Genomic DNA, 26,319 nt, shown 5'->3' with positions numbered 1-26,319 from the left:
TGATGCAGGCGCATACAACTCCCGTCATGCCCCGTGCAAAAATCAACAAATAAACAGAGGCACCGCATTTCAGATTCCGTTACGCACCGTTCGCTGTGGCGTCTGGTTTTTGTAGTTTCCATGTGAAGAACTGACGCGTATTCACTTTCGCTGGGGAGAGAATAGAACTACAGTTCCCACAACAGCGCGGGGGCGGGCTACGGTAGGCTGACGTCATTGCCTCAGCCAACCAATGACAGCTCCGGGCGGCAGTGAGGCAAGCGCCGTCAGGCGCCAAAGTGGTTTTTTTCCCTTTTCTTTTTTTTTTTTTTCCTGCCGAAGCCGAGCGGGCGCTGCTAGCGGAGGCGCCATATTGGAAGGGACAAAACTCCGGCGACAGCGAGTGACACAAATAAACCCTTGGACCCCCTCGTTCCCCCAGCTCTAAAGGCCGCGATGTTGTACCTAGAGGACTATCTGGAAAGTGAGTGGGCGGCGCTGGCGGGGGCCGTCTGTGGGACCTGCGGGCGGGCGAGAGCGCGAGTGGACGGGCGGGATGGCGGGAGGGAGGGGGAGGCGGGGGATGTTTCTTTCTCACGGTAACTGGCAGCCTCGCTGTGGGCTGCCGGCTCCCTCGACCCCCCCCGACGCACGCACGCACGCAGTGACGTAGGCGCGTACTTTCGCCGTTGGCCTCGCCCCTCTGACGGATTCTCCCTTTGGCAGTGATTGAGCAGCTGCCAATGGACCTGCGGGACCGCTTCACTGAGATGCGCGAGATGGACCTGCAGGTGCAGAGTAAGTCGGCGCGTTTTCCCTGGTTTGCTGCGCGCGTTCAGTGTCAGACTTACTTGCCTTCGACTCCAGCCCTCAGCTATTGACTCTCCTCCAGCTCACTGGCTGGGAGTACATAGGAGTTGTCAAAAAGAACTTGCAGTTTGGAATCTTGCCTCTTCTTGTCTCCCACGCTACTTTTCTCCTGGCTTTTACGAGAGGGAGACGTGAGAGCACGTGTGTTCTTTTCTCGAATTTGGGAATGGGCAATACAAGTTCCTATACCTTCATGGAGAATGTAGATACATGTTTTAATGCACATCAGCATAAATGTCGAAATTTTGTCTTTGAACCTTTATGTAGAGAACATAGATTTTAGCATTTACACTTTTAAAGTTCATTCTGTTGAAAAATATTCAAGAGCAGAAAACACATAGAAACACTGGTTATATGCCTTTTTTTTAGACCCTCGAGTGTCAACTTGGAAGAGTTAGGATACATTGTAGGATACACTCTGTTGTCAGCATTATGATATTTTTGTCATTCAAAACGAGTGCAGGAAATAGGATTTTACTGTAAAGCTTCTTGTCTGCTGTAATAAAAAGTTTGGCTTTTCTTCTATCAGTGATAGCTCGGTACTGCGGTGACTTTTTCCCAGAATTCATCTTGACTTTTTGTAGAACAGTATTTGGTTTATATGATCATTTTCTTCTGTGAAGTTTCTGAAAAGGGTTTATGATTCAGAGAATGTATGGAATCAGAGCATTTGGAGACAAGAATGTAAATACTTAGAGTAAACTTATACTTAAAACAAGGAAACACTGATGAGCACCAGATTTGTGTTCATGTTTTGAAAAAACCTCACTCATAAACCTTCTGCCTTTGTGGTATGAATATAATAAATGTATTTCAACTACCTTGTAGAGATATTTAAAATTAAGAATATGAAATGAATTTTACATAATTAAAATATATAATCAAGGGTACTTTTTAGCTGTGTGTCACTCCCTTGAAGAAATGTAGGCATCTTAATTATTTAAATAATAGTAATGACTGGCCTTCATGGGGTATATCCACAGGAGATATGTTTCTTGATCCCATTTATTCCAGCTATGTTTAAGCTATACATAAAATGTTTCTCATGCTGTCAGGTTTTCTTCTTAGAGAAGCAGGGGGGTTTTGGAGTCTGATAGGGAGGAAAGGAGTATCATGAAAAGAGATCAGAAAACCAAACATTCCAGAATGTGGGAGTCTTGACCTAGCTAAGAGCTTGCTGTTTTCTCCCCCTTGCTTCACTGCCCTCCCCACACACATCCATACCTTTGTTCATGAATATACTTTCCCAGCTTCTTGTCAGTTTCATGTAGCACATAATACAATGTGATATAATATTGAAAGCCACCTTCTTTTATTCAGTGGATTGTAGTGTGGGAGTCTGAATTGTGTGTTTCTCCAGCTTGCTCTCAAAGTTCATTTTAACTTGAATGTAGTTGAAATGCTAAAGATTTGCTAAAACAGTAGTGTTATCTACAGGTTTGAGCACAGATTCTTAATGTGAGTCAGATCTGAGTTCATTTCAGGGCTTTACTGACTTACACAACTTACTCACATCACCACTTCTGAGGGGTTTTCATCATCTGTAAAATGAGAATCATCTGAGGATTAAAAATAATACAGATAAATTAGTACCTGGTACAAAATAGGCATTCAATAAAGGGTTATTTCTTTTATCCCTTTTCATTATTACAAATTTTAAATTTTCTTGCGTTTTGGAATAGGATTATGTAAATTAGAGGTTTTTTCAACTTGTATTTTTTAATAGTAATTAGAATTTTCTAAATTTGATAGGTATTATGTATTAACAAAAGATATCTGTGTCAAGTAAGTTAGGAATGCTTATTTAAACAAAGGAAAATTCTTTCAAAATATTAACCATAAGATTTCTCAGAATCTTTAAAGACCTATTACTAACTGAAAATCTCCAAGAGGATATAATAGAAAGCTTTTCCTCAATTTATGTAACAACAGAATTCATTTTATTTTTCCGTTTTTAGCATACATGGAATGAGATGACTATTCTTAGCACACATTTAAGGAAAATCTATATAGAATAAATAATATAATGTATTAAGTGAATAAATGATTGCAGCTACTACTTTCAGCATGATATGAGATTATGGAGGTGTTTAAGGCCATATAGCAAGAGGTTAAAAATCTTTTTATCACTTTTTCTTATTAAAAGAAGTGTGCCAATTATCTAGCGGTGCTTTCAGTAAGAAATTGTGTTTGGCACATTTGGCTGATTTAATTCCATTAGTTTTTGACCCTGAGGCTGTACTATTCAGAATCTACTTTGACTGTTGGAAAAAAGTTTTGAAATAACAGCAACAAAAATAAATTTTCTATAGGGAAAATTGTAACTATTTTTTTACAAAGGTAATTAAGGCATTATATATTTGCATAATTAAAGCATGACATATTTAAGTTAGTGACCAAGTGAAAGAGTGTATGTTATCAGATAATTGTTTCTTTCGCCAAGTCAAAGCATGTATATTCAGTGTATGAATTTGGTCATCTAAATATGAAATGTTTTTATTACATCGTAGATGCAATGGATCAGCTAGAACAAAGAGTCAGTGAATTCTTTATGAATGCAAAAAAAAATAAACCGGAGTGGAGAGAAGAACAAATGGCATCCATCAAAAAAGTATGTTGAACACTCTGAATGATTTATCACTTCATATTGGAATCCTCTGAGAAAGAGATTTTAAAATTAAGTGGTTTTGTGGATATCAAAATGGGGGAAAGCTATCAGTGGTTTTTTTAGAATTTAAATAATTTGTTGTATTTTAAAGCTTCAGGTGTAGGAATATTTAATCATGGAAGCATTTTGGTAATTTAAAAAAATGTTTCAATCATTAGTGATTTTTTTTTTTTTTTTTTTAGAGAGTTGCCGAACCATTATAAAAGTATATTATTTTATTTTCATTTTATTCTAGTACAGGTAATTAAAGTTGCCTTCTTTTTAGAGATATAATGCTATTTAACAATTCAAACTGGAGTGAAAATGAACAGCCTGGAAGCATATTTTATTATTGCTAGGTACCTAAGTTGTTGGAATCACAGAACAGAATCTTAAGAGTTGAAAAGATTCTTAAAATGTCTTAGTTTAAAGCTCTAAATTTGTACATGAATTTGGCCTAGAAATATAGAATTCTAATTAGTTTTATAATATTTATAGCTATCTTTCAGTTTAGAATGGATATCAGCTCTTCCTCTAAGGTTTGCTTTGAAAGGTATGATCTACTTTATTCAGGATACATTGAAAGAACTACTTAAAAAACCTGGATTTGGTCTTGATCATGACTCTGCCATTAAGCTCTGTGACATTGGACAGGTCCTTTAATGTCTCTTGAGTAATAATGGCTTCTCTATGCCCAACTTTCAGAGAATTGTTCAAGGATTGACTGATTAAAAATGTGAAAACTACAAATTTAGAGTAGTTGTGTTATTTATTTTACCACATTGGGGGAAGATTATTTCTGTTAGGAGAAAGTAATTTTAGAATCTATAACAGAAGTGGTACTGGCTCAGAGGATACCTGGTGTATTTGCATATAGTCATCACATACATCCCAAAGGAATGCTACATCTATCATTCCTTTAACCTAGTAAGTTTTTGGTGTAGTACAGCTTGGGTATACTTTGAAAAGTCTGGCACTCCATGGAAGTTTATAGAATCAATTTTTTAAAAAATAATTTGCTTTATACTGAGGAGCAACCTAAAGTATAGGTTGAGTTGTGTGAATTGATGCCTAACTTAAAATGAGTTATAGAACGGTTGGAAAATAGGGACATGCAGGTCCGAATTTTTCAATAGTTCTACATTTATTTAAAACGTTTTTAAAGTGGAGACTGTAATGTTCTTTACAAATTAGATAAATCTTAATTTAAAAAAAGTTTTTTAAAGAAAAAGATTATTCATCAGCTCATAACTTTTATTAGTATAGAGGCTAGACTTGGAATGGTATTTATTTTTATTTATACCTTTTCTAGGAATTGTGAATATCTTTAATTTTTGGCCATTGTCCATAATTTCTAATCCTGCCCATCCCCACCCTTTCCTTAACTCTGTTTTTGTTGCTTATTTACAATGATAACTAGGTATGATGATGAAAATCCAGTTATATGTCCTACATACACTTATTTTTAAATTATTTATTTTTGAAATGAAATGTTTTTATTCAGGATTACTATAAAGCTTTGGAAGATGCAGATGAGAAGGTACAGTTGGCAAACCAGATATATGATTTGGTAAGTAAGATTAATGTGCATGCTATACCTTGAGTACTTGAATTATGGATTTTGTTTTACGTTTTATTGGATTAAATGTGATAGGAAGAACAGACTAAAACTGAAGTATCGGTCTTAGATCCCACTTAATTTGAGAATTCAGGGTCTGTTTTTTGGTTTCTTTGTGGGCAGGAGTTCTTGGAGAGTCCACAGTGTTAATTCACAGGTCAAGAACTTATACCTTAGTCTGATGTACATTACTATAAAATTGTACCTGATGATAGATTTTTTTTAGCAAGAATTTGTTTTTAGGAATCCTTATATTCTTAAATTAGTGTGTTTACTTTCCTGATACGTTATCTTGAGATTGTTTCTGTGGTAAAATATACGTAAGACTACTGTGTTGACAAGAGTTCTCGGTAGTCTGATTAAAATGGAGAAGAGAATCACTTGAGTCAGTGTTAACAGATAGTGCTGAACTATCTATTAAGTGATGTCAATAGACAGTATACAACTGGATCAGGTGGCAAGAATGGGAAACAGGAGATTAAATAAACTTTTAAAAAGGTTCTTTTTTGCAGCAGTAGCACTTGTGAAAGATTGAAACCCCAAAGAAGACAGATACATGCAGTATTTCTCAAAGTGGCATAAGTGGTGCTCTTTTTTTATGTACAGCATCTTCTCAAATGTGTGCTTTAGCTAATACTCATTTCTGGTTTTGTCTCAAAGCAAGTTAAATTTGAAAACTAATGCTCACTTTTGGTTGACTTCAGCATATTGATTTTATATCTTATTTTTGCAGTTTTGTCTGGACATAGTCTTGTTACTGAACAAGTACATGTAAATATAAATGTCATTGGTGAGCAAGACAGACGAAAAACCATGCATACCACATAGGGCGTACATTGTCAAAGCTTATTCAAAACTAGAAAACATTTGTCATGTAAAACCATAGAAAATGTGTAGTTGTTTTTATATAGTGGAAATATGTTAATGGTTATAATAATCTAGGCTTGTTTGTTCGTACAGTTATTCTGAAAGCAATTTCATAAAAGATACCACCTAAAGAAAGGTAGAGGGGGCTGTAGCTTGATTTACTGTGGAATGAAAAAAGAAAGGTCTTAATTGTTTTGGTCTTGAATTATATTTATAAACATAGAAAAGACATTTATATTTGAACCCAGAACTAATATTTTAATAATATGCTTCCTCATGTTTAATGATTGTAATATGTCGCTCTTTATTTAGAGACTACCTGCTTTTTAAATCATACAGTTCTTTGTTTCTACTCTTTGTTTTGTTTATATTTTGTTATTTTGCTACTTTCTATATCTTCATTAAAAATACGTATTGGATTTGGAAAAAAGATATAAATATATCCTTTTTAAATGTGTGTGTGTGTGTGTGTGTGTGTGTGTGTGTGTATATGTGTGTATCCATCTGTCACTTATGAACCTCACTGTTGACTCTGTGCTGGGTATAGTGGCATTTCCCTGGCTAGAATGGAAGAATAAAGGGGAAATACTGCAGATGGCTCCTGTCTTCCACGTGCCTATAAACTAGTTGAGAGGACATGCTCACAAAGTAAAGTGAAGAGCCCATATAGAAACATGTAACAAGTAAGATTACTGCAGTTGAATATTAAGGGGTGTCTGGTGAAAGATGGAACTAAATCATGTGGAGTTCTTGTTGATTTCTTAAAGGGTATGAGATAGTTTTGAATAGAATTGATTCAGAAGCTCAGTGGTCTGAATTAGGTATTGCATTGAGGGGAAAGCACTTCAATCAGAGATAATGGATAAACAGGATGAACATAAGAATTATTACATTCTTTGAGGGGACTAGATTATTTAGACTAAAGTGAGGTAATAAAAGGTGATATAGTAAATTTAATAAAATGTAATAAAAAGCAAGAGTCCATAACAGATCCATACAGACATGAATTCAGCCACTTCACTGATAGCACTGATAACTTTGGAAAAGTTATTTAATCCCAGAACCTGTTTCCTTATCTGTAAAATAGCAGTATTAATTTGTACCTTACAGGATTTGCCACATGTATGTAATGCTCAAAGCTTGGCAGAAGTAGGCACTCACTCCTTCAAAGCCTCACTCCATCTCATTTTTCTAACTGGAATTTTCTACTTTCTTGAAGCTACTTCTCTTTTAGTTCTGCCAAGTTAAACCTGTTCTTTTCCCATTCCCCCAGCATTTATTTCTAAGATTGCCTTTTGGTCTTCTCTTTACTCTTTTTAATCTCTCTCTCCTTCCCTTCCCTTCTTTCTTTCTCCTAACTCCCCTTTTCTTTTTGTTATATTTTTTTCCCTTCGTTCCTTCCCTTCCTTTTATAATATTCCATTGCTATTTCAGCCGACCATCATGTTCGTAATATAAAAATCCATTCTTCTTTGAGACATAATGTTAATTATCTGTATTAGCCTCTCACCTTTGTGGCCTTCCTCAGTCTCCTTGAATATCGCTCAGAATGGTCACTGTTCCTCAGGGTTCCGTCCTTCACCTCCATTGTTTCTGACTCTCTGAATGGCTCTCATAACTCTTCCCACCTTCTCCCCCAACTCCAGAGGCCAGAAAGACCAGATGTCACATGCTGAAGTTTGTTTTGTCAAATGCCAATTTTACCTCCCACATCACCACACACACCACCCAAGTTGAGAAACATTTCTCCATTACTTTTCCATGTGTTCTCTTGATTTTAACAATTATACATTAATTATTCCTCAAGCTCAGACTTCTCTTTGGAATCTGCTCATCTTGTCTGAGAATTCTTAGGCCCTGGAACTCGGTGTATTAACACTTAACTCTTAGCTTCCCCGTTTTCTTCTCTCACTTCCTCCACCCCCTTACTTTTACTTTCTCAGTCTTAGGAGAACCACTTACCCTAGTCATTCACATGGGAATACTGAGGGTCATCCTAGACTCCTCCCCGTCCCTCACTTCCCCACGTTTAGTTAATTACCGTGTCTTGTTCATTTTACCTTCTGAGCAAGTGCCTCATTATCCCTTCCTCTCCACTTCAGCCTGCCATAGTTCAAGCTCTTTAAAAAGGAAGAACAAACCGGATGCCTTTCCTTTCCGTGTTCGCCAGGTACTTTCTCCATGTTTCATGATCCTGTACCAGCATGGCTTCTTCATTGAAATCATTGTAATAATCTTGATGTTTGTGTGTCATTTATATCTACGAGAAGAGATTTGATAGCTTATAACAAAAAGCCACACAAGTGATTTAAACAAAAGGCTTATTTTCCTCATATGTAAAATAACTGTTAGAGGAGACAGACCAGGGCTTCTGTGACACTCCAAGGTCATCAGTGTCCCAGGCTGTTTGTAGCCTGTTCCTCGTTCTGGACAGGTAGAGGAAGAATTACAGTAGGGGATTACTCAGAAGTGCATATGTTACAGTTCAGTCAGCTCCTTTAAAGAGCCTTCCTGGAAGCCTCACCTGCTGACTTCCAGCTGCAAGGGACGCTGAGAAACATTTAACATGGCACTTTGCCAGCCCAGGTATGCGGGTTTCTATCAGTCAGGAGGAGAGAATGCATGGTGAGTAGGTAATTAGCAGCTTGCGCCTTGCCCTCCACCACAGCAGAATCACGCCAGCTTCCAAATCATTGTAATTCCCATGAATCTGTTATTGCTCGAATTGTAATTGTTAATTTACCTTTGCTTGTGTGTGTGTCTTCCCTACTGTAAAGGTCAGGAATTGTGTGTTTTCTGTGGGTGTGTCTTCAGAGTCCAGCACTGTTGTTCCTCAGTAAATACTTGTTGAGCAAAATGGCCTGAATTAGTTCATGGAGAAAAGGAGCACTCATGTGACTCCCAAGCTAGGAGTCTTAGGGATCGGTGGAGTTGAATGGTGTATCATTGGTGTCAGATGTATTTTAGGTTTGGTAACAGTTTCTCAGAAGGTAACAGTCACGTTTTAGTACGTGGAGGTTGGTTCAGTGGTCTGCAGAGGAAATAGCCACTTCTTTTTAAGGTATGACTTTAAACTAGGAAAAGTGAAAGTAATACAATTCAGGTGAGTTTAGTTTCCTTTGTAGAGTCATTTTAGGAGACCAAACACTCAGTCTTCTGGTCCATGCCTTCGCTCATATCATCGTGGAGACTTTCTTTTTAAATTGCTCTCAGTTTTTTAGTTTCTTCAGTTTGGATAGATTTCCTTCTCTGATTCATAAGCTCATTTGAAAGTTCTTTCAAACAGGATTTATAGATGTGCCTTCAGCAAAAGGGACTTACTAAAAAAATCCCAAAATTTATTGTGATATGTGTTTCGGGTGTTTTTAATAAAAATACCTTCCACTTAACAATTTACATTATATATAAATTTTTGCTATTTTCAATTTCTTTGCTTTTAGAGAGGATCCTTTTTAAATTGACGAAACATTTATTAAACATTATTGACCTTACTATACAAAGTAATAACATTACTGGACATCCAGTCAACACATTCCCATTAAAGTCTTATTTTATCATTTTCATAAAATAAAAATCTAACCAGGGCCCCTCAAGGTAGGTGCCCGTCTTGATCATTCTGTACCCCCAGAGCCTGGAATAGTAGATGAGTTGAGTGGTGAGCAGAAGGAAAAAGAAGACTTTTGTGAGGTGATCTAATGCAGTATTTTCCTAATTCATTTGCATTCTACCTTTAAGGTTTTTACAATACCTCCACACCACCTGTACATCTACTCCTGAGTACATTTTTTAATGAAATTTATTTAAGAGGAAAACTTGCTTACAAATTTGATACTACTTGCATGAATAAAAGCTAGTGTCACTTAGTACAAATAAATGATTAAAATGTCACCACTGATTATCGCCCTCCTTGAAGTGCTTGTGCTTTCTGTGTGCCGCGCCAGATTGCCAGAGGGGCTTGTGGTGTTTGAACACTTTATACTTGAGGGTAAGACATTTACTTTATTAGCCTTGCAAGTAATTGCAGTGAAACATAAGGGAATTATTGACTTGTTCAGTAGACAGGTCTTTAAATGAATGTACCATCTCAAATTAGTTCTACTCTCTAAAATATCAACAGTAAACATCCAAGTGAAAGTCTTTATAAATATTAAAGAGAAATGAAATTCCTGTAACATTTAACATTTGAGAGCTTAGAATACTATGTACTTGAGAGGTGAGGGGATGGGATGTAGCGTAGGTGTAAAACTACAGTAATTTTTATTCATAGATCATTCACCCAATAAGCAGTGGTACTTCTGCTGTAGTTCTGCATAGTGGGAGCCTGTAACTTCATTGAGCAAGTATTTATGGAGCACCAGCTATGAGCGGTCACTGGTACTCGGTGAGCAGTAATGACAGATAGGCAACTATTAAATAAAGATTATTTAGATTTTGATAAGTGCCTTGAAGGATATAAACATTGTGGAGAGAGGGGAAAAGAATGAATAAAAGCTGGAAGAGGCCATTAAGAGTGTAATCGCAGGAGGTGACTTTTGTGATGGTACTTGGAAAGAGAGAGAGCCAGCCATGCGGAGAAGAATTTGAGGAGGAACATTTCAGGCAGATGATACACCAACTGCAAAGTCTGAGATGGAAAAGGGCTTGACAGATTGAACCAGAAAAAAGGCCGTTGTGGTTGGTGTGTGGTGAGAAAGGGGTAGCACGCGGGAGCCACACAGGCAGTGCCTGTGACCAAGGGGTCAGAGGGATTTTTTTTGGAAAGCAATGGGAGGCCGGTGAAGGATTCTAAACAGGAGTGAAATACACCTGAGGGGAGACTGTGTGTATGCTCTTACTTAAACACTATGTTATTATGGTAGTTTTAAACAAGCATGTATTATTTGTTCATGTTTTAAGATAAAACAATTTAATATATAATCGTGTTTGATTTTTGCCCCTCAGTATTTTATTATAGCATAGTAGTTCATTGTATTATTTTTTTTTCATTGAAATATTTTATTTTTAAAATCAGTAGTAAACTTTTTATTCCTATGACCAATACTGTTCTGATGACGTCGTTTATAAGGAAATAAATTGTACTATATACGAGTCAATATCAACAAATGAAGAAATTTGTGGAATTAGCGTTAAATAGAACAAACTAAAAATTTATTTCAGTAGTTGTTTCAGTGAAATTTGACTAACAAAAAAAATCTATCCTATTAAAATAATTTCCTTCTAAAATTCTCATACTCATAGTCATTAAACACTTATTTGTGTTCCTCAGCCAGATGTCACTGTCACAAGGCTGTATTAGATTACAATACCTAATAAAGTTGATTTATGTATACTCTGATAAAATTTGAGCTTTCAGTTAATGCTTGAATGGTTTTAGCAGTCTGTTACAGTGCTCAGTACCCTTGAACTTTGTTCTTTTTTATATCCTGGCCTATTCCTGAGACGGTTATGTTTCAGTCCCACATTTTACCTATGCATTTGAGAACTCGGCATCTGATTCTCTAATTAAGGAAATATATTTTGTAAGTTTGAACTTTTGATTTGTCTCCCGCCCTTATTATCTTTTAGGAAAATGATTAGATGTAGTTTATGTGGTAAGGACTCAAATAATTTGATTCAGCCTAAAGATGGATCAAATTTTCATCTATTTTAAATATAATTCAGGGATGGAAAGAATCCTTTTCATGGCTTATCAGAGAAATAATTTGCCATCATGGTTCCTTTTTTTTGCCCAATTTATCCTCCTTATTCACTATTCCCAGATCTTTACATGGATAGAAATTTATCTTACTGCCATGGACTTCCACTTAAAAACTCCTAGACAAACTGAGTGCTCATTCTGAAAGCATAAGCTAGACATCTAAATTTTATATTTGACCATATTGGGAATCATGTAGAAACTTTTTTCAGTAATTTATTTATGTTTTTCCCACTATGGTCAATTCTAAAATTTAGATGTCTAGTTTACTTTCAGAATGAGCACTCAGTTTGTCTGCCAGTTTCTAAGTTGAAGTCCATGGCAGTAAGATAAATTTTTATCCATGTAAAGATCTGGGCATAGTGAATAAGGACATCTTCGCCAACACTTGTTTGTTGATTTATTGATGATGGCCATTCTGACAGATATCATTAAATTAAAACCTCATTGTGATTTTAATTTGCATTTCTCTGATGATTATTGGTGTTGAGAATATTTATATGTCTACTGGCCATCTGTGTATACTGTTTAGAGAAAAGTCTATTCAGGTCCTCTGCCCATTTTTTAAACTGGATTGTTAGTTTTATTGGTGTTAAGTTACACGAGTACTTTATAAATTTTATATATTAACTCCTTATTAGATGTATCATTGGCAAATATTTTCTCCAATTTAGTAGGTTGTCTTTCTATTTTGTTGATGGTTTCCTTTGCTGTGCAAAAATTTTTTAGTTTGACTAGTCTGATTTGTTTAGTTTTTCCTTTATTTCCCTTGCCTGAAGAGATAGATCAGAAAAAATACTATTCAGAGCAATGTCAATGAGTTTACTGCCTTTGTTTTCTTCTAGGAGTTTTCGGTCTTACATTTAAGTCTTTAATCCATTTTGAGTTTAAGCTTGCCTACAGTGTAAAAAGTTAGTCTAGTTTCATTTTTTTGCATGTATCTCCCAATTCCATTTATTGAATAGACTTGTCTTTACCCCATTGTATATTCTTGTTTCCGTTGTCATAGATTAATTTACCATATAGACGTGGATTTATTTCTGGGCACTCTGTTTTGCATTGATCTATGTGTCTGTTTTTTATGCTGATTAGATTACTATAGCCTTGTAGTATAGTTTGATATCAGGTAGCATCATACTTCCAATTTTGTTCTTCTTTCTCAAGATGCTGTGGCTATTCGGGTCTTATGTGGTTCCATGTAAATTTTAGAATTATTTGTTCTAGTTCTGTGAAAAATGCCATTCGTATTTTGATAGGGGTTGCATTAAATCTATAGATTGCTTTGGGTATTATGGACATTTTAATGATGTCAATTCTTCCTCTTCATGAGCACAGTATATGCTTCTGTTTATTAATATCTTCTTCAATTTCATTCTTCAAATGTCTTATAATTTTCCCAGTAGAAGTCTTGCACTACCTTGGTTAAATTTATTCCTAGGTATTTTATTTATTTGTTTGTTTGTTTGTTTGTTTGTTTATTTTAATGCAATTGTAAATGGGATTGTTTTCTTAATTTCTCCTTATGATAGTTTGTTATTGGTGTATAAAAATGCAACTGATTTCTGAATATTTTGTATCTTGCTACTTTACTAAATTCACTTATCAGTTCTAATAGTTTTTTGGTGGAATCTTTAGGGTTCTCTCTATATAATATCATGTCATCTATTTACAAATAATGACAATTTTACTTCTTCCATTCCAATTTGGATGGCTTTTATTTCTTTTTCTTGTCTAATTGCTGTGACTAGGACTTGCAATACTATGTTGAATAATAATGGTGAAAGTGGACATCCTTGTCTTGTTCCTGATTTTAAGCAAAATGCTTTTAGCTTTTTCCATTGAGTATAATGTTAGCTGTGGGTTTGTCATACATGGCCTTCATTATGTTGAGGTATGGTCTCTCTTTTTACACTTTGCTGAGAGTTTTTATAAATGGATGCTGGATTTTATCAAATCATGTAGAAACTTTAAAAAAGCTATACGTACTTAGTTCAGTTTGAGTCCATCAGTTACACATGTTAAAATTTGAATATTAGAACACTGAGAGAGTCAAAAGAGAATAAAGGATTACAACTCTGTGCAAAAATACTAACAAAGGAGGATTTTTTGTTTCGTGCAGAGGGTTCAAGTGTGACTTAAATATTTATTTATGTTTATGAATATGTTAATGTTGACAGTGTTTCTTTTGTTTCTGAAGAAGTCAGAAAAAGGATGATAGATTTAAAATGAAAGCACTTATGATTTGGTGTTATAGGATATGATTCGGGGCTTTAAGGAAACTTGTGGCTAGCATTTATTGACATTAAGTGAGGAACAAATCAATAATTAGAAGCTGTGGTCAACTTTGTATTAGGAATCTATGGTTAAAGGAAAATCTCTCAATTGGACCAGTGCCCTCTTTACTGCTATAAATCAGTCTTACGGGGTAACGTAGGCTCTTGCTTTGTCTGATACTTGTGGGGCCATTCTAGTGATCAGCTAGAATAGGTGTTTCCCCCACTCAGAATCATGTAGGTAGAGGCAGTGCACTCTGCAGATTTTAGTCAAGTTCAATTCATCTCTTGCTTTGGCTGTTTAATACTTTTTAAGTATCTTGGTACTTTATAGCTTAAGTTAAATATCGTGATCAACTTATTTTCCAACTTCTAATTAAATTTAGTACAGCAACAGTGAATCGAAGAAAATTCTTATTGCCTAGTAATTGCTTACAGTCAGTTCATAATCCTTTTTACATACCGGTAGGAATGATTGGAAGCTCTTACAAAGCTGCCATCCAGTGTGGTTAAGCCTCTTCTTTGTGTTTTTAAATTATGAATGTGGTTTTCAGGGTTATTAATTTTTTAGGTTCCATTGCTTTGTCTGAGCTATCTAGTATTGGAAATGTTTATCATTATTTTTCATGCTTTCAGATGTAATAAAGCTTATCAGTAGTTTCTTTAATAGCGTAAGACAATTCTAAATGAAGCAGTGCAGTGAGTTAGGGGGATGTGTATGGTGACTTCATCTCACTCTGACCCATCCTCCCAGCTGAGACTGTAACACTCTTCCTCTCTATACCTTGAATCCCTATTACAGGTCACATCATACTTTCTTTTAAACTGGGATACTGTTTGTCTTCCTGTGTCTTCACATTTTTTAATTATTTTTTCCACCTTTTGAATACAATTCATTCTTCACTAACACATTCATACTTCCTTTGTGTCTGTGCAGCCCAATTATATATTTTTTTCAAGTGCTGCTTCTGACCCCTTTTCAACTGTTGCTTATTTGTTGCATCTGGGTGTGTGTGTGTGTACTTTAAATCTTTATCATGTTAAAAATACTATATATATCTTGATTTGTTAGCTAAATTATAATTATTAAAGTAGGGATTCTCTCTCATTATATATATCTTCATTTAACCTAGCACCAAGCACATAATTGGAACTCAGTATTTATTAGTAGTATAACTCCAGTTAAGAAAGATGGTAGAATATTTTCATTGTATTAAGTGGTCTTGGAATTTAAGTATGAGTATTTTTTTCTGATTTCCCTTGAGATTAAATTTTGACAATGTAAAAGGTATTGCATAACTGAGGTCTGTTTTCACACTTTATTTTTAGAAGGGAGGTTCCATTAAATGATGCTCAATTACCTCCATGAAAGTTCTTTGAATAGGAGCAAATGTCCATAATATGTGATCCTATAGGATTTTAAATATTGTAATTACAGCTTCTACCAAGCTCTGAAAAATAACTTGTGCGTGAATATGGAGGGAAAATTGGGCTTTAAATTGTTGAAAAACTCGTAAACCAACACCCCAATTGTTGCTGTTAATATACAAAATGCAAATAATAAGACAACATTCCTGTTTTTTCAGTTGAATTATATTATTCTGAGTTAAAAAAAAAACAAAACAAAAAAAAACAGTTGGCTTCTGCATGTACAAGTTCAGAGGGCGTTGTTAGATATCTGAGTAAATGGTGGGACACACTTTATTACAAATAGATCAGAGTTAAATCTCATTTCCCTAATGCATTAGCTATAGACTTTGGGCATATGACTTAACCTCTCTGAGCCTCAGTTTCTTCTTATGAAATGGAGACAGTAATAACCTATCTCAAAACAGAGGGAGAGCCAGAGAAGATAAGACCATCTAATGCACCAAACATCTTACCTGGCATTTAACACACACACATTATCTTTTGCTAATTTTCTCCTCTTTCCCATTATTTTAGATACACATTATTTAATGAAAGTCTCATTTAAATTTTTTATTCTTGTATCATAGACATTTTGATATTTGTAAGAACTTACTTTCAATTACAGCAGTGATCCAGTGGGACACGAGTTTGAAAAAAGATGTCGTCAGTAATGTAACATGAATACTATTCAGAGATTTCATGATTTTTGGTTTCACTTCAAAGTAGTAAATTTGAAAAAGATATTAATATTAAGCTTAAAAATACATTTAGACTCATCGCTAGTTTGAGGTAGCAGTTACCATTTTCTGAAATCAGTCAAAATTGCTCTGGGTGAATGAGAAAACAAAATTTGCCACCTTTACAAGGGCAATAGTTTTCGAATAAAACCATTTTAACCAGGCCCTTTGGGGAATGGAGTTTTCTAGTCTAAAAACGCCTTTTGTTTCAGCCCTTTTACATAAATGTTTACAAGTATAATGGCCCACTTTCCCGCCTTAGAGAAATGTATATATAGGATATAGTAGCTTCTTTGTCTGTAGACTGAGGATCTTTCTTTCCTCATTCTAAGTAGCAGTAGTTGTGGTGTGGCCGGCTGTGTGGCTGGCTGGCGTTGTTGTAAGCAGGAGGAGATGGGGCTGAAAGGAACCATAGAACACACTATGAGAAGTTCCCGGCCCTCCTCTGCCCCCTCCAAACCCTTACTATCAGCTTTGATTAAGTTTTTATATCCCACTTCTTCTCAACATTTTCTAACAAATTGCAATTGTTTTCTTAAAACTTAATATTTATTAAAGAGGACTTCAGAAATTATTTAGCCTCGGATCATCATTTTATAGATTAGAAACCTGAGGTGTAGGTTGATTGATTTCCTCAAGGATGCAAAACAGATTTGCTAGCAGAAACAACCATCTAAGTTTCCTCATTAAACTGAGATTTTAACCGTGTCCCAAATGTTGGTGGTTATCTTTGATCTTCTTTGAAACAGGTAGATCGCCACTTGAGAAAGTTGGATCAAGAACTGGCTAAGTTCAAAATGGAGCTAGAAGCTGATAATGCTGGAATAACAGAAATATTAGAGAGGCGTAAGTAAAATTTACAGTTTTCTGTCAATGTTGGACAGTATGTGTGCAAAGCACAGGACACACTTTCCCACAGAGATGTCTCAGGTCCTGCACAGCAGTGGATGGTGGCAGCGGGTCGGGGAGCTTGGACCTGAGGAATTATTTGGGTCATGGCTATCGAGAGAGAGATAATACAGGATATAGTCCACTCACTCTTTATGAAAATAACATATTAAATCATTCCATTTCTTAACATGCATATATGCTAGTAAGATGAGTGGGAAGCGCAAAGACATCCAGACATAAGTCAGCCCTATGTTATTAAATGTATTGTCTTTGCTCTACCTTGGTTTATGCACCCTAAGCTTTGAGGAAGGTTGTTATTTCTTCTTAAGAACTGTCTCAAGGCTTTTCCCCACCTGCATCACTAAGGAAGGTTTCAGTGAGTTCCACAATACTTTCTCTTTTTCTCAAAAATGTCTTTCTAAACTTTCTCATATTGGCAAGAAGCTATTTTAATATTTCTTTGCAAGGCTTGACTTGGTCTCCTACTGTAGTTTACCCTTATCACTTCTTGGATTTAACTCAGGACACTTTCCAAAAATGGAGACACGAGCTGTTTCTTTAAGTGCTTTAGCATCTCAGCCAACCCAAACAGTTAATAGGTCCATAAAAGCACATAGTGTGGTAAGCCCAGAGGAGGCACTCACTGAATGTTAGTTGAACCAAATCAGTGTTATGGCTGATTTCTACCAGAATTTAGTTCAAGTGTTCAAACATCTTTTTTCTCTTGGTGTATTTCAACAGCAAGAACATGTACATATTTCTGCACATAGATGAAAGGTTTCGTTACAGTGTTAAGTTTTGTATCTCTGTTTATACACTCACTAGAAGTCAGCTAGAGAAGCAGGCAGCCACGAATCCGTCTGGTATCCATAGTTACATGTTGTATTCCAAAGTAGATCCATTACTTTAGATGATTATCGAATTTATTTGTGACGCTTCTATTCCAGGGGAACCCTGCCTAAGGATAAGTATTTTGAGACAAAATAAAATATCCTGTAGCTGCTTTGATTATTTTTTTTTTTTGAAGTGCTGATAGTAGCTGTGTGTGACGATAATTCATGCCTATTTAATACTGCAGGAGGGTTCATGAAGCATCCTCTGTAAGGACACAGACATATGGAACAAAATTGGACCATGTTGTAAAAACTGCTCCACCAAATGCCCTGCCGTAATTTCATCTCAAGGGATCAAGATAATCCAAGAAAATTTCTTTATAAGTATTTTAAAGCTTGGCAGTAGAGATTCTATACTTCTTTTAGGAAATCTTTACTGTCTTATGTTATTTTAATGATCAGAGAATTTTCTCTCGTATAGTAATGTCCCATCACCTAATACTTCAGGATGTCCCATAGAAAAGTCTTCATCTCAGTAAAACTAGGTTGAGTTTTTTTCAGATCTTGTGATCAGTGGGGTTGCAATATCCATTCATCCACTTGTGTGATACCCACTGTTGTGAATTCCCTTTTTAGACATTAGCATGCCGTAAGCTGTTTTATACTTAAGGTGAATATTGAGAAATGAATTATTTATTATAGAGAGGATGAAATTGGCAGTGGTGACCCTCTAACATGTGTGACTAAGATGACACAGGCATATGCATCAGAGGTTGCTAGTCCTCTGCTGGGTACATGGTGCCTAGAGTTGTTTGAGTGATGTGTAAAGTTCTGTGGTGACAGTTAATGGTACATCTCTGTGCCTCTGTTTTCTTTTTCTTTCTTTTTTCTTTTATTTAGGATCTTTGGAATTAGATACTCCTTCACAGCCAGTGAACAATCACCACGCTCATTCACATACTCCAGTGGAAAGTAAGTTTGGTTTAGTGCAGGTAAAATTTTAAATACAGTTAAAAACTCATTAGGTTACATGTATATTCAATTCTTTTATTAGATTTGCACAACCAATTGAGAAACAAATATCTTTCCCTTTTTTTTTTTTTACTTTGAGGGAGACATACTTTGTATTGCCATTATTGGCAGACTTCCCTTCTTCATTTGGGAAAAGCATATTTGATTTGGGAACAGGAGTCTGTTTTCCCTCAAATTCATGGAGTAAGAACGTATGTTATTAATAGCAGCATATACTTCCCACATCCAGACACCTGGTTTTCTCTAGAGAGTGTTAACTGAGCCAAACAATAAAGTACTTGATTGTGCCCACTTGGTCTTTTTCCTTCTTTCTTCTCCAGTGCTTAGCCTACTGTTTGGCATATAATAAAGTTCCAAATGGTTGGTGAGTTAGTGACACAATGAATGGATAGTCAGATGGCTAGCTGGCTTCTTGACTCTCTCTGTATATTTTTTTGACAAATCAATTTGACATGAAAGAAAGGTTGATTGAAAACTTAGCTAAATTGTAGATAATCTTTTCAAAACATAATTTCCCTCATGTTACCCATGACACCATGGTACATCATGGGTTATCTTCAGGACTTTGCTGCTCAAGTTTTTTTAAATGTCTGAGCAGTCTGCTCTTCATAAAACATGTGACAGAAAGTTCTGTCTCCCAAGAGAACATAATGTTCTGTATTTCATGAGGAACTTAGGTCATAACTACCAGTTTATAACATAGAAGTATTATGCCTTATCCATAGTTCTCTAAAGTTTAAAAACACATGGATTCTTTATTTATATTTAGAAAGGAAATATAATCCAACTTCTCACCATACGACAACAGATCATATTCCTGAAAAGAAGTTTAAATCTGAAGCTCTTCTATCTACCTTAACATCAGATGCCTCTAAGGAAAATACACTAGGTAATATTATCTTAAATATGATTGGTTGCTTGTTTTTGTTCATGTTAAGGGAAAATGAAAGCATTGATAAATCATACTTTTCTCTACCTGGTTAAAATCTATAGAAGAAAAAGGAAAAATGTGAATGAAAATTTTATAGTGAAATGAAAATTTTAAATTTAATGATTATATCTGTGCTGAGAAATAATGTATTTTAAACTCTCTGACGTTATGTTCTCTCTGATATTTTTATTTCTTCTTTAATTCTATGCAGGTTGTCGAAATAATAACTCGACAGCCTCTTCCAACAATGCTTACAGTGTGAATTCCTCCCAGCCTCTGGCATCCTATAATATTGGCTCACTATCATCAGGAACGGGCGCAGGGGCAATTACCATGGCAGCAGCCCAAGCAGTTCAAGCTACAGCTCAGGTAAAAAGGAAGAGGTTTGCAAACAGAATTTTCCATGTGGTCTGAGTCATTGGCAAACTCTAGGGTAGAAACAACTAGACGTGAACAAAAAGAGTTCTCTCAAGTGTATAGTTTCGTGTTTAAATCATAGTTTTATGATACATGACATTTTATTTAATGAAATGAGTATGCAGAAATTACCTGATTGACAATGAAAAGAGAAAAGCAGGTTCATACAGTCTCACGCAGGTTCCTTGTCACAGTGACTGCCCACGACGCTGTGTGTTTGACGGTGGCCCATGGCACCTGCTAGGACAACACTGCATTCTCTCTGCCAGTTCCGGGCTTTCTCTGTAGCCTCAGAGCTTAGGTGGCCTCAAATTTATTCACTTCCATACAGTTTGTCTCTACTCCAGATTTAGTTACCTATCCTGTAGTTACTTCATAAGTGTGTAAAAACTGAAATTTTTTTTACATAAAATGGCTTAAATCACGGTGATGAAAATAATGGTGTAAACCAAATAAAGGAGTATGGGTTAAATCAAAGTAATGCTATAACTAGTAAGATTTAAAAAAGAAAATATGTGCATTTACATATATTAATACTGTCCATAAATGTCTATTCAAGATGAAAGAGGGACGAAGAACATCAAGTTTAAAAGCCAGTTACGAAGCATTTAAAAACAATGACTTTCAGCTGGGAAAAGAGTTTTCCATGCCCAGGGAGGCGGCTGGCTACTCGTCCTCTTCAGCTCTCATGACCACACTAACACAGAACGCCGGTTCAGCAGCAGCGGACTCACGGAGTGGGAGGAAGAGCAAGTGAGTTGCATTGTCTTGGTAGCCCGGTCCCTTGACTAGGTGTGTGGTCCCCTGGCACCCAGCTGCCTTCCAGCTGTTAACAGAGCCAGCCTGTGATGGATCAGGATGAACTTGGCAGAGGTGGGAGACGTGACATTTTTGCATTCGCACTGCCATACTTGGAAGGGTAAAATCTTTACAAAGTGTTGAGTCTTTAATTTTTCTAGAGTCTAAATTGGGTTTGTTAATAAATGACTTCTGTTTATACTTTCTTTTGTTCACTAGGATAAACCATTTTATGAAACTTGCTTCGTTTCTAACCCCTTATTTTGTCATGTGTTTCAAAGTAAATTAATGCATAAGATTCCAGTACTAACCTAGGAATTTTAAGAAATAAGCTTCTTCACTTTGATTAAGAGCAGGGTGTCATAATTCTTGGCCTTACGTCCTCAAAATTGAAATTATGAAAGTATCTCTACATATTTTATACGACTGTCTTAGGAGGATTGTATCAATTTTAAATACGAAAACTTAAGTGTTTGGCACCATCTGTCCTAATTACCTGCATATACTTGGTGTTCATACGTAGTGAAAGTTCAAATGCTAGGCCTAAATAATTAGTTACCTAATAATTGTATTATAGGTTTCTTAACGTATTCTATTTTTGTGAGTAAAACCCTCACAAAATTACCACAAAACTGCTAAGTATCTTAAAAATTAATTCATCTCAATGACCCAAATTTATTATAACTACAGGTGATAAATTTTGTATTTTTAAAATTCAGTTAGCATTCAGATAATGCTAAATTACTTGTGAATTTTAAAACTTTTTGTTTCCTGTCCTACACAAGTAAATATTCACACATCAGTGAATAGTCATTTTCACCAAGTGCTTTTGTGTATGTATTTGTATTTTAGATTTTTGTAAAAATAGAATATTTGTTGTAAATACAAAAAATTGAAGAGTATTCAATTTGCTTAAAAATACAATACAAAGAATGTCTGTAAGGTAGCTATAACTAATATTGATCCTTAAAGGCATTACCTACCGTTTAAGTCGATGGTAAATTATTTTAAAAACTTTGAAATATTTTGAAAGAATTTCCTTTTGAATACTGTTATTCTTCAGGAAACAAAAAAATCTCAAGCAAAATAAACCGTTATGAAAAATGTTGCTCTTTTTTGTTCTAAATAATTGTGCTTTAAATTTATCAGGATAATTTCATCTTAAACATCAGTTTATGTATTTGATGTCATTTCATTACACATTTGCTTAGGAGTTATTCTCAGAGACATTCTGGAAGCTGAACATATAAAACTGATACCATTTTTTCAGAAACAACAATAAGTCTTCCAGCCAGCAGTCGTCGTCTTCCTCGTCCTCCTCTTCCTTGTCATCATGTTCTTCATCGTCAACAGTCGTCCAGGAAATCGCTCAACAGACAACAGCAGTGCCAGAATCTGACTCAAACAGTCAGGTCGATTGGACGTATGACCCCAATGAACCACGGTACTGCATCTGTAATCAGGTAAGTGTCTGGTGTATGTCTATAAAAGCATAATCTGAATAACCTAGGAAAAAGAGAATGATTTTGTTCCTTTAAGTGAGGACTACTTTTGTTCCAGTCAAAATACCCTTGCTTTTTGGTATATATTTTTTCTCCTTATAAAAAATAGCACGTTTGTTGTAAATACAAAGAGTATAAAGAAACATGTACTCGTAAGTAACCCATGATCTCAGCCTTCAGCTAAAACCTATAATTAAACATTTCGCTCTGCCACTACTATTTACGCCACGTAGATATAGTCTTGTCTGCTCAAGCTGCTGTAACAAAATGCCACAGACGGGGTGGTTTAAAGAACAAATGTATTTTTTCACAGTGCTGGAGGCTGTGTAGTCCAGGATTAAGGTGCTGACTGATTCCACTCCTGGATTAAAAAAAGGAAATTCTGTAATTACCTTGGCAATAAAAATAGGGTACCTACAAAAGAACAAAATCAGTTTCACCCAGGATTTCTCCTCCATAACACTAAAAACTAGATGTTGATGAAATATGTATATAGAGCTTTGAGAGAGAAATCTGAGTGTGCCCCAGAAATTGTTCCACAGAGAGGTGGTTGTTCACGTGCACAGAATCATACGCTGATATCCTCACTGCTGTAGAGAGTCAGAAAGTACGCCATCTAGTTACCCCTGTTTGAAAAATATTGAGTCCATTGAGGACTTCGGTGACTTCAGCAATTAGGAAGTTGTGCTATAAAGTGCTGGCAGTGAACAACAAAAAGAAAATTGAGAAAGGATGTGTGATAGACAAGGAGTTTAGAAGTTTCAGGGAAATGGACTGCTAAAATACAAATGACCTAACATGATCCAAGAAAAAGTAAAAATCTTAAGTAGAAGATAGATAACCAAGAAAGAAACTTAAAATCTTTACAAAAGGAACCACCCACAAAGGTGAGTTCCACGTTGAGATGATTTACAGAGCAAGTTCTTCCCAGACTTTCAAGGAGCATATAATTTCTATGTATCTCTCCCCCTGTGCCCTCATCCCCCCGCCCCGTGCCCTCATCCCCCCAAACAAGTGTTTTACAAAAAACCCTATAAACTGTATAAATTTGTATACCCTACTTAATACAATTGTATAGTCAGTGTATTTCTCTCTGTTTTCGAACGGTATCATAAACAGTTTGGATTTAGATGCTTGTTATATAGTTATAATAAAAATATTAATTTTTTTTTAAACTAGGTATCCTATGGTGAGATGGTGGGCTGTGATAACCAAGATGTAAGTATTAAATTTTTCTATTTAGGAATGAGAAAAATCACATATTATTGTTATTGGAATATTTTGATTGACTGTGTTTCTTAGTGTAGAAAACAGTTTGCAGTTATGTTAATGATGTCATATTAATGCTAGAATATTAATGCTCCAAAATAGGATAATGTCCCTTAATGTGTTCCCTATTTTAACTTGTAAACTAATACTATGATTTTACATGCACGTTATATTTCTCAAAGGTGTTACGTTGTATGAAAATTAGAAACACCCTCCTCCCACTTTGCTTACCAGACTCCAGTTCATTTATCACAGTGAAGAATTAAACTTGGAAACAGTACATTCTTTCAAGAAGCTTGATGCTCGGGTGAAGGGTAGGAATGTTGAGGATCTAGTGTAAGACTGTTTTGCTCCCATTACTATAGTGTTTCCTATTGTGCCCTGCAGGTGTCAGCTGATAAGAGCTTCTTCGAATATAAGAAAATAATAGTAAAGGAGGTTTGAAAGAAAGGAACTCCTATTTCTTTTTAGGAAGCCTAATTTTGGTTAGAGATAAATTTTTATTAAATACAGAGAATATTTTTGTCTCATCATTTTCACTCCCTCCTTTCATACAGCTCAACCCTCCTTTGTCCGTCTTTTACTCCAGCAGGGTAACAGAATTCTGAATTCTATAGAAATACCACCCAGTAATGTAGGAATACTAAGGTTAATAATAAGACTTTTAAATTTTAGAACAGTCTGCAGATTGAGCAGGGTTGGCTTGGTGCATTAAAACGTGTGCTTTTCCTGACCTGACAGAGTCCCAACAACACGTTCACATAGATAAAGAAAGACCCTCCTTCCACTTCCCTCTTTAGAATTAACTTGTGGGCTGTTTGTGATTATTGCAAAGCAGTATTGCCAAGCCATTTCAAGAACACTGCTGTAAACTGTCTTCTGGGCAGTTAGTGAAAACGACAAATAAGATTTCTGTGACTACCCCATCGTTCTCTAATCCCTCTTATTCCCAGTTACACTTTCTGAATGCTAAGATTTTTCTGTGGAAGTGTAGAACTGCCTAATACAGTGCAGAGTGGAACACTTTTCCTCTACATACCTAGGCATAGATACATCCAGAAAGGAGACCCAGGACATCCCTTTATGTCTTTAATTACAAGTAGCTTATTCCACTCTGGGGGGGGGTGGGGGGGAGCTAATAAGGCTGAATATTAAATAAAACCTTGAAACACATTTACCTTCTACATAAGAGATCCATCTCACTTCTTGTCTTTGAAAGTTGATATCAACTTACTCTCCAAATTAACGAAAGTTATTAGTGAATTTTAGTTCATGATTTAGGATTATGGGAATAGATTACACGAACCTGAGTTAACAAAGAGGCTTAATTTTTCTGTGCTTCCATTTCCTCATCTTTGAAGTTTATCAGTTGGACCATATGATTTGTCGTCAGCTCCTAGATCTAAAAATTCTGTTTCCATGAATCTAATTAATAGTCAATCTATTGGGCATCTTTTAATATATACTCCCTAATGTTTAGAGGTAGTAAAAACGACTTCTTTGCGATTTTACTCTCCAGTGCCCTATAGAATGGTTCCATTATGGATGTGTTGGATTGACAGAAGCACCCAAAGGAAAATGGTACTGCCCACAATGCACTGCGGCAATGAAGAGAAGAGGCAGTCGGCACAAATAAAGGTGGTCATTTCATTTGAGGAAGAAAAAAATTTCAACTAAACATTTTATATAGGACTTTAAAAACGAAGAAAAGAGAAAGAGGAAACAATGCATTTATTTCCAGGCAACCACTGAAAGGATTTACATAGACAATCCTGTAAGATCTTGAACTTGAATTTTATGGGTTGTATTTTAATAATGTAAGTAAATTATTTATGCACTTCTGGTGTGCTATGAATATTATTCCAGTTAGCCTTGGATTATTTCAGTGGCCAACATATGCAGACATTTGTACTCCTTCACCATTTTCTCAAAGTAATGGGCATTCTATAATTTAGACTTCAGAGAATTCCAACGATGAAGATTTTAAGAAAAGTATTTTATATTCAACAGGTATGTTCTGCTGCATGTACTGTACTCCAGAGCTGTTATGTAACACTGTATATAAATGGTTGCAAAAAAAAAAAAAGTCAGTGCTTCTAAAAAGAATTTAAGATAATGGTTTTTTAAATACCTTTATAATAAGCTTTGTTTCTTTGTGAAACTATATTCAGCAGGCTGAAGGAAATGGTTCATGTGATAAAGTGGGCTGGTGTCCTCTAGAGTACCTAGGTACATAAACAGAAACTCCTGTAGGTAAAAACTAATCTGTGCCATTAGTCTTTATATGTTTCTGCATCCAGACAGAGTGCAGTTCATGAGGGCGGGAGTGGGAGGGGCTGAAGGGGAAAGGGTGTTAAAGTGATACATTTTTATACGAAATGTGTTTATTTTTTTGTGCGAGTAATCCTTAAAATTGGAATTGTATTAGGTGTTAAAATAAAGTTTTTAAAAAATTACTTGTATTTATACTTTACACACTTAATAATGAAAATTTCTTAATTCCAATTAACTTCCATTTTTCATAACCTAAAAAGGACAGAGGCCCAGAAC

The 26,319-nt window shown here is 35.6% G+C and overlaps 1 protein-coding gene across 1 annotated transcript; it reads left to right on the top strand.

Annotated features, from left to right (window-relative positions):
* The first annotated feature begins 303 nt into the window (after positions 1-303).
* On the top strand, positions 304-25,611 carry ING3 (inhibitor of growth family member 3). Its single transcript, XM_019750081.3, has 12 exons — positions 304-463; positions 706-777; positions 3,360-3,460; positions 5,001-5,066; positions 16,846-16,942; positions 18,721-18,792; positions 19,622-19,741; positions 19,995-20,152; positions 20,760-20,953; positions 22,269-22,461; positions 23,680-23,718; positions 25,289-25,611. Exons 1-12 carry the CDS (start codon positions 436-438, stop codon positions 25,403-25,405), a joined length of 1,257 nt encoding a protein of 418 aa, XP_019605640.1. The 5' UTR covers positions 304-435; the 3' UTR covers positions 25,406-25,611.
* The last annotated feature ends 708 nt before the right edge of the window (positions 25,612-26,319 follow it).

The sequence above is a fragment of the Rhinolophus sinicus genome, chromosome 8 (genome assembly GCF_057876585.1).
Source record: "Rhinolophus sinicus isolate RSI-liver-muscle chromosome 8, RSI-T2T, whole genome shotgun sequence".
NCBI lineage: Eukaryota > Metazoa > Chordata > Mammalia > Chiroptera > Rhinolophidae > Rhinolophus > Rhinolophus sinicus.
This window is presented reverse-complemented; position numbering and strand designations above follow the sequence as displayed.

Coding starts and splice junctions, on each gene's coding strand:
- ING3 (XM_019750081.3), top strand. CDS start 436: ATGTTGTACCTAGAGGACTATCTGGAAA. Junction 5,067..16,845: donor CAAACCAGATATATGATTTG/GTAAGTAAGATT, acceptor TCTTTGAAACAG/GTAGATCGCCACTTGAGAAA. Junction 19,742..19,994: donor CTCTAAGGAAAATACACTAG/GTAATATTATCT, acceptor AATTCTATGCAG/GTTGTCGAAATAATAACTCG.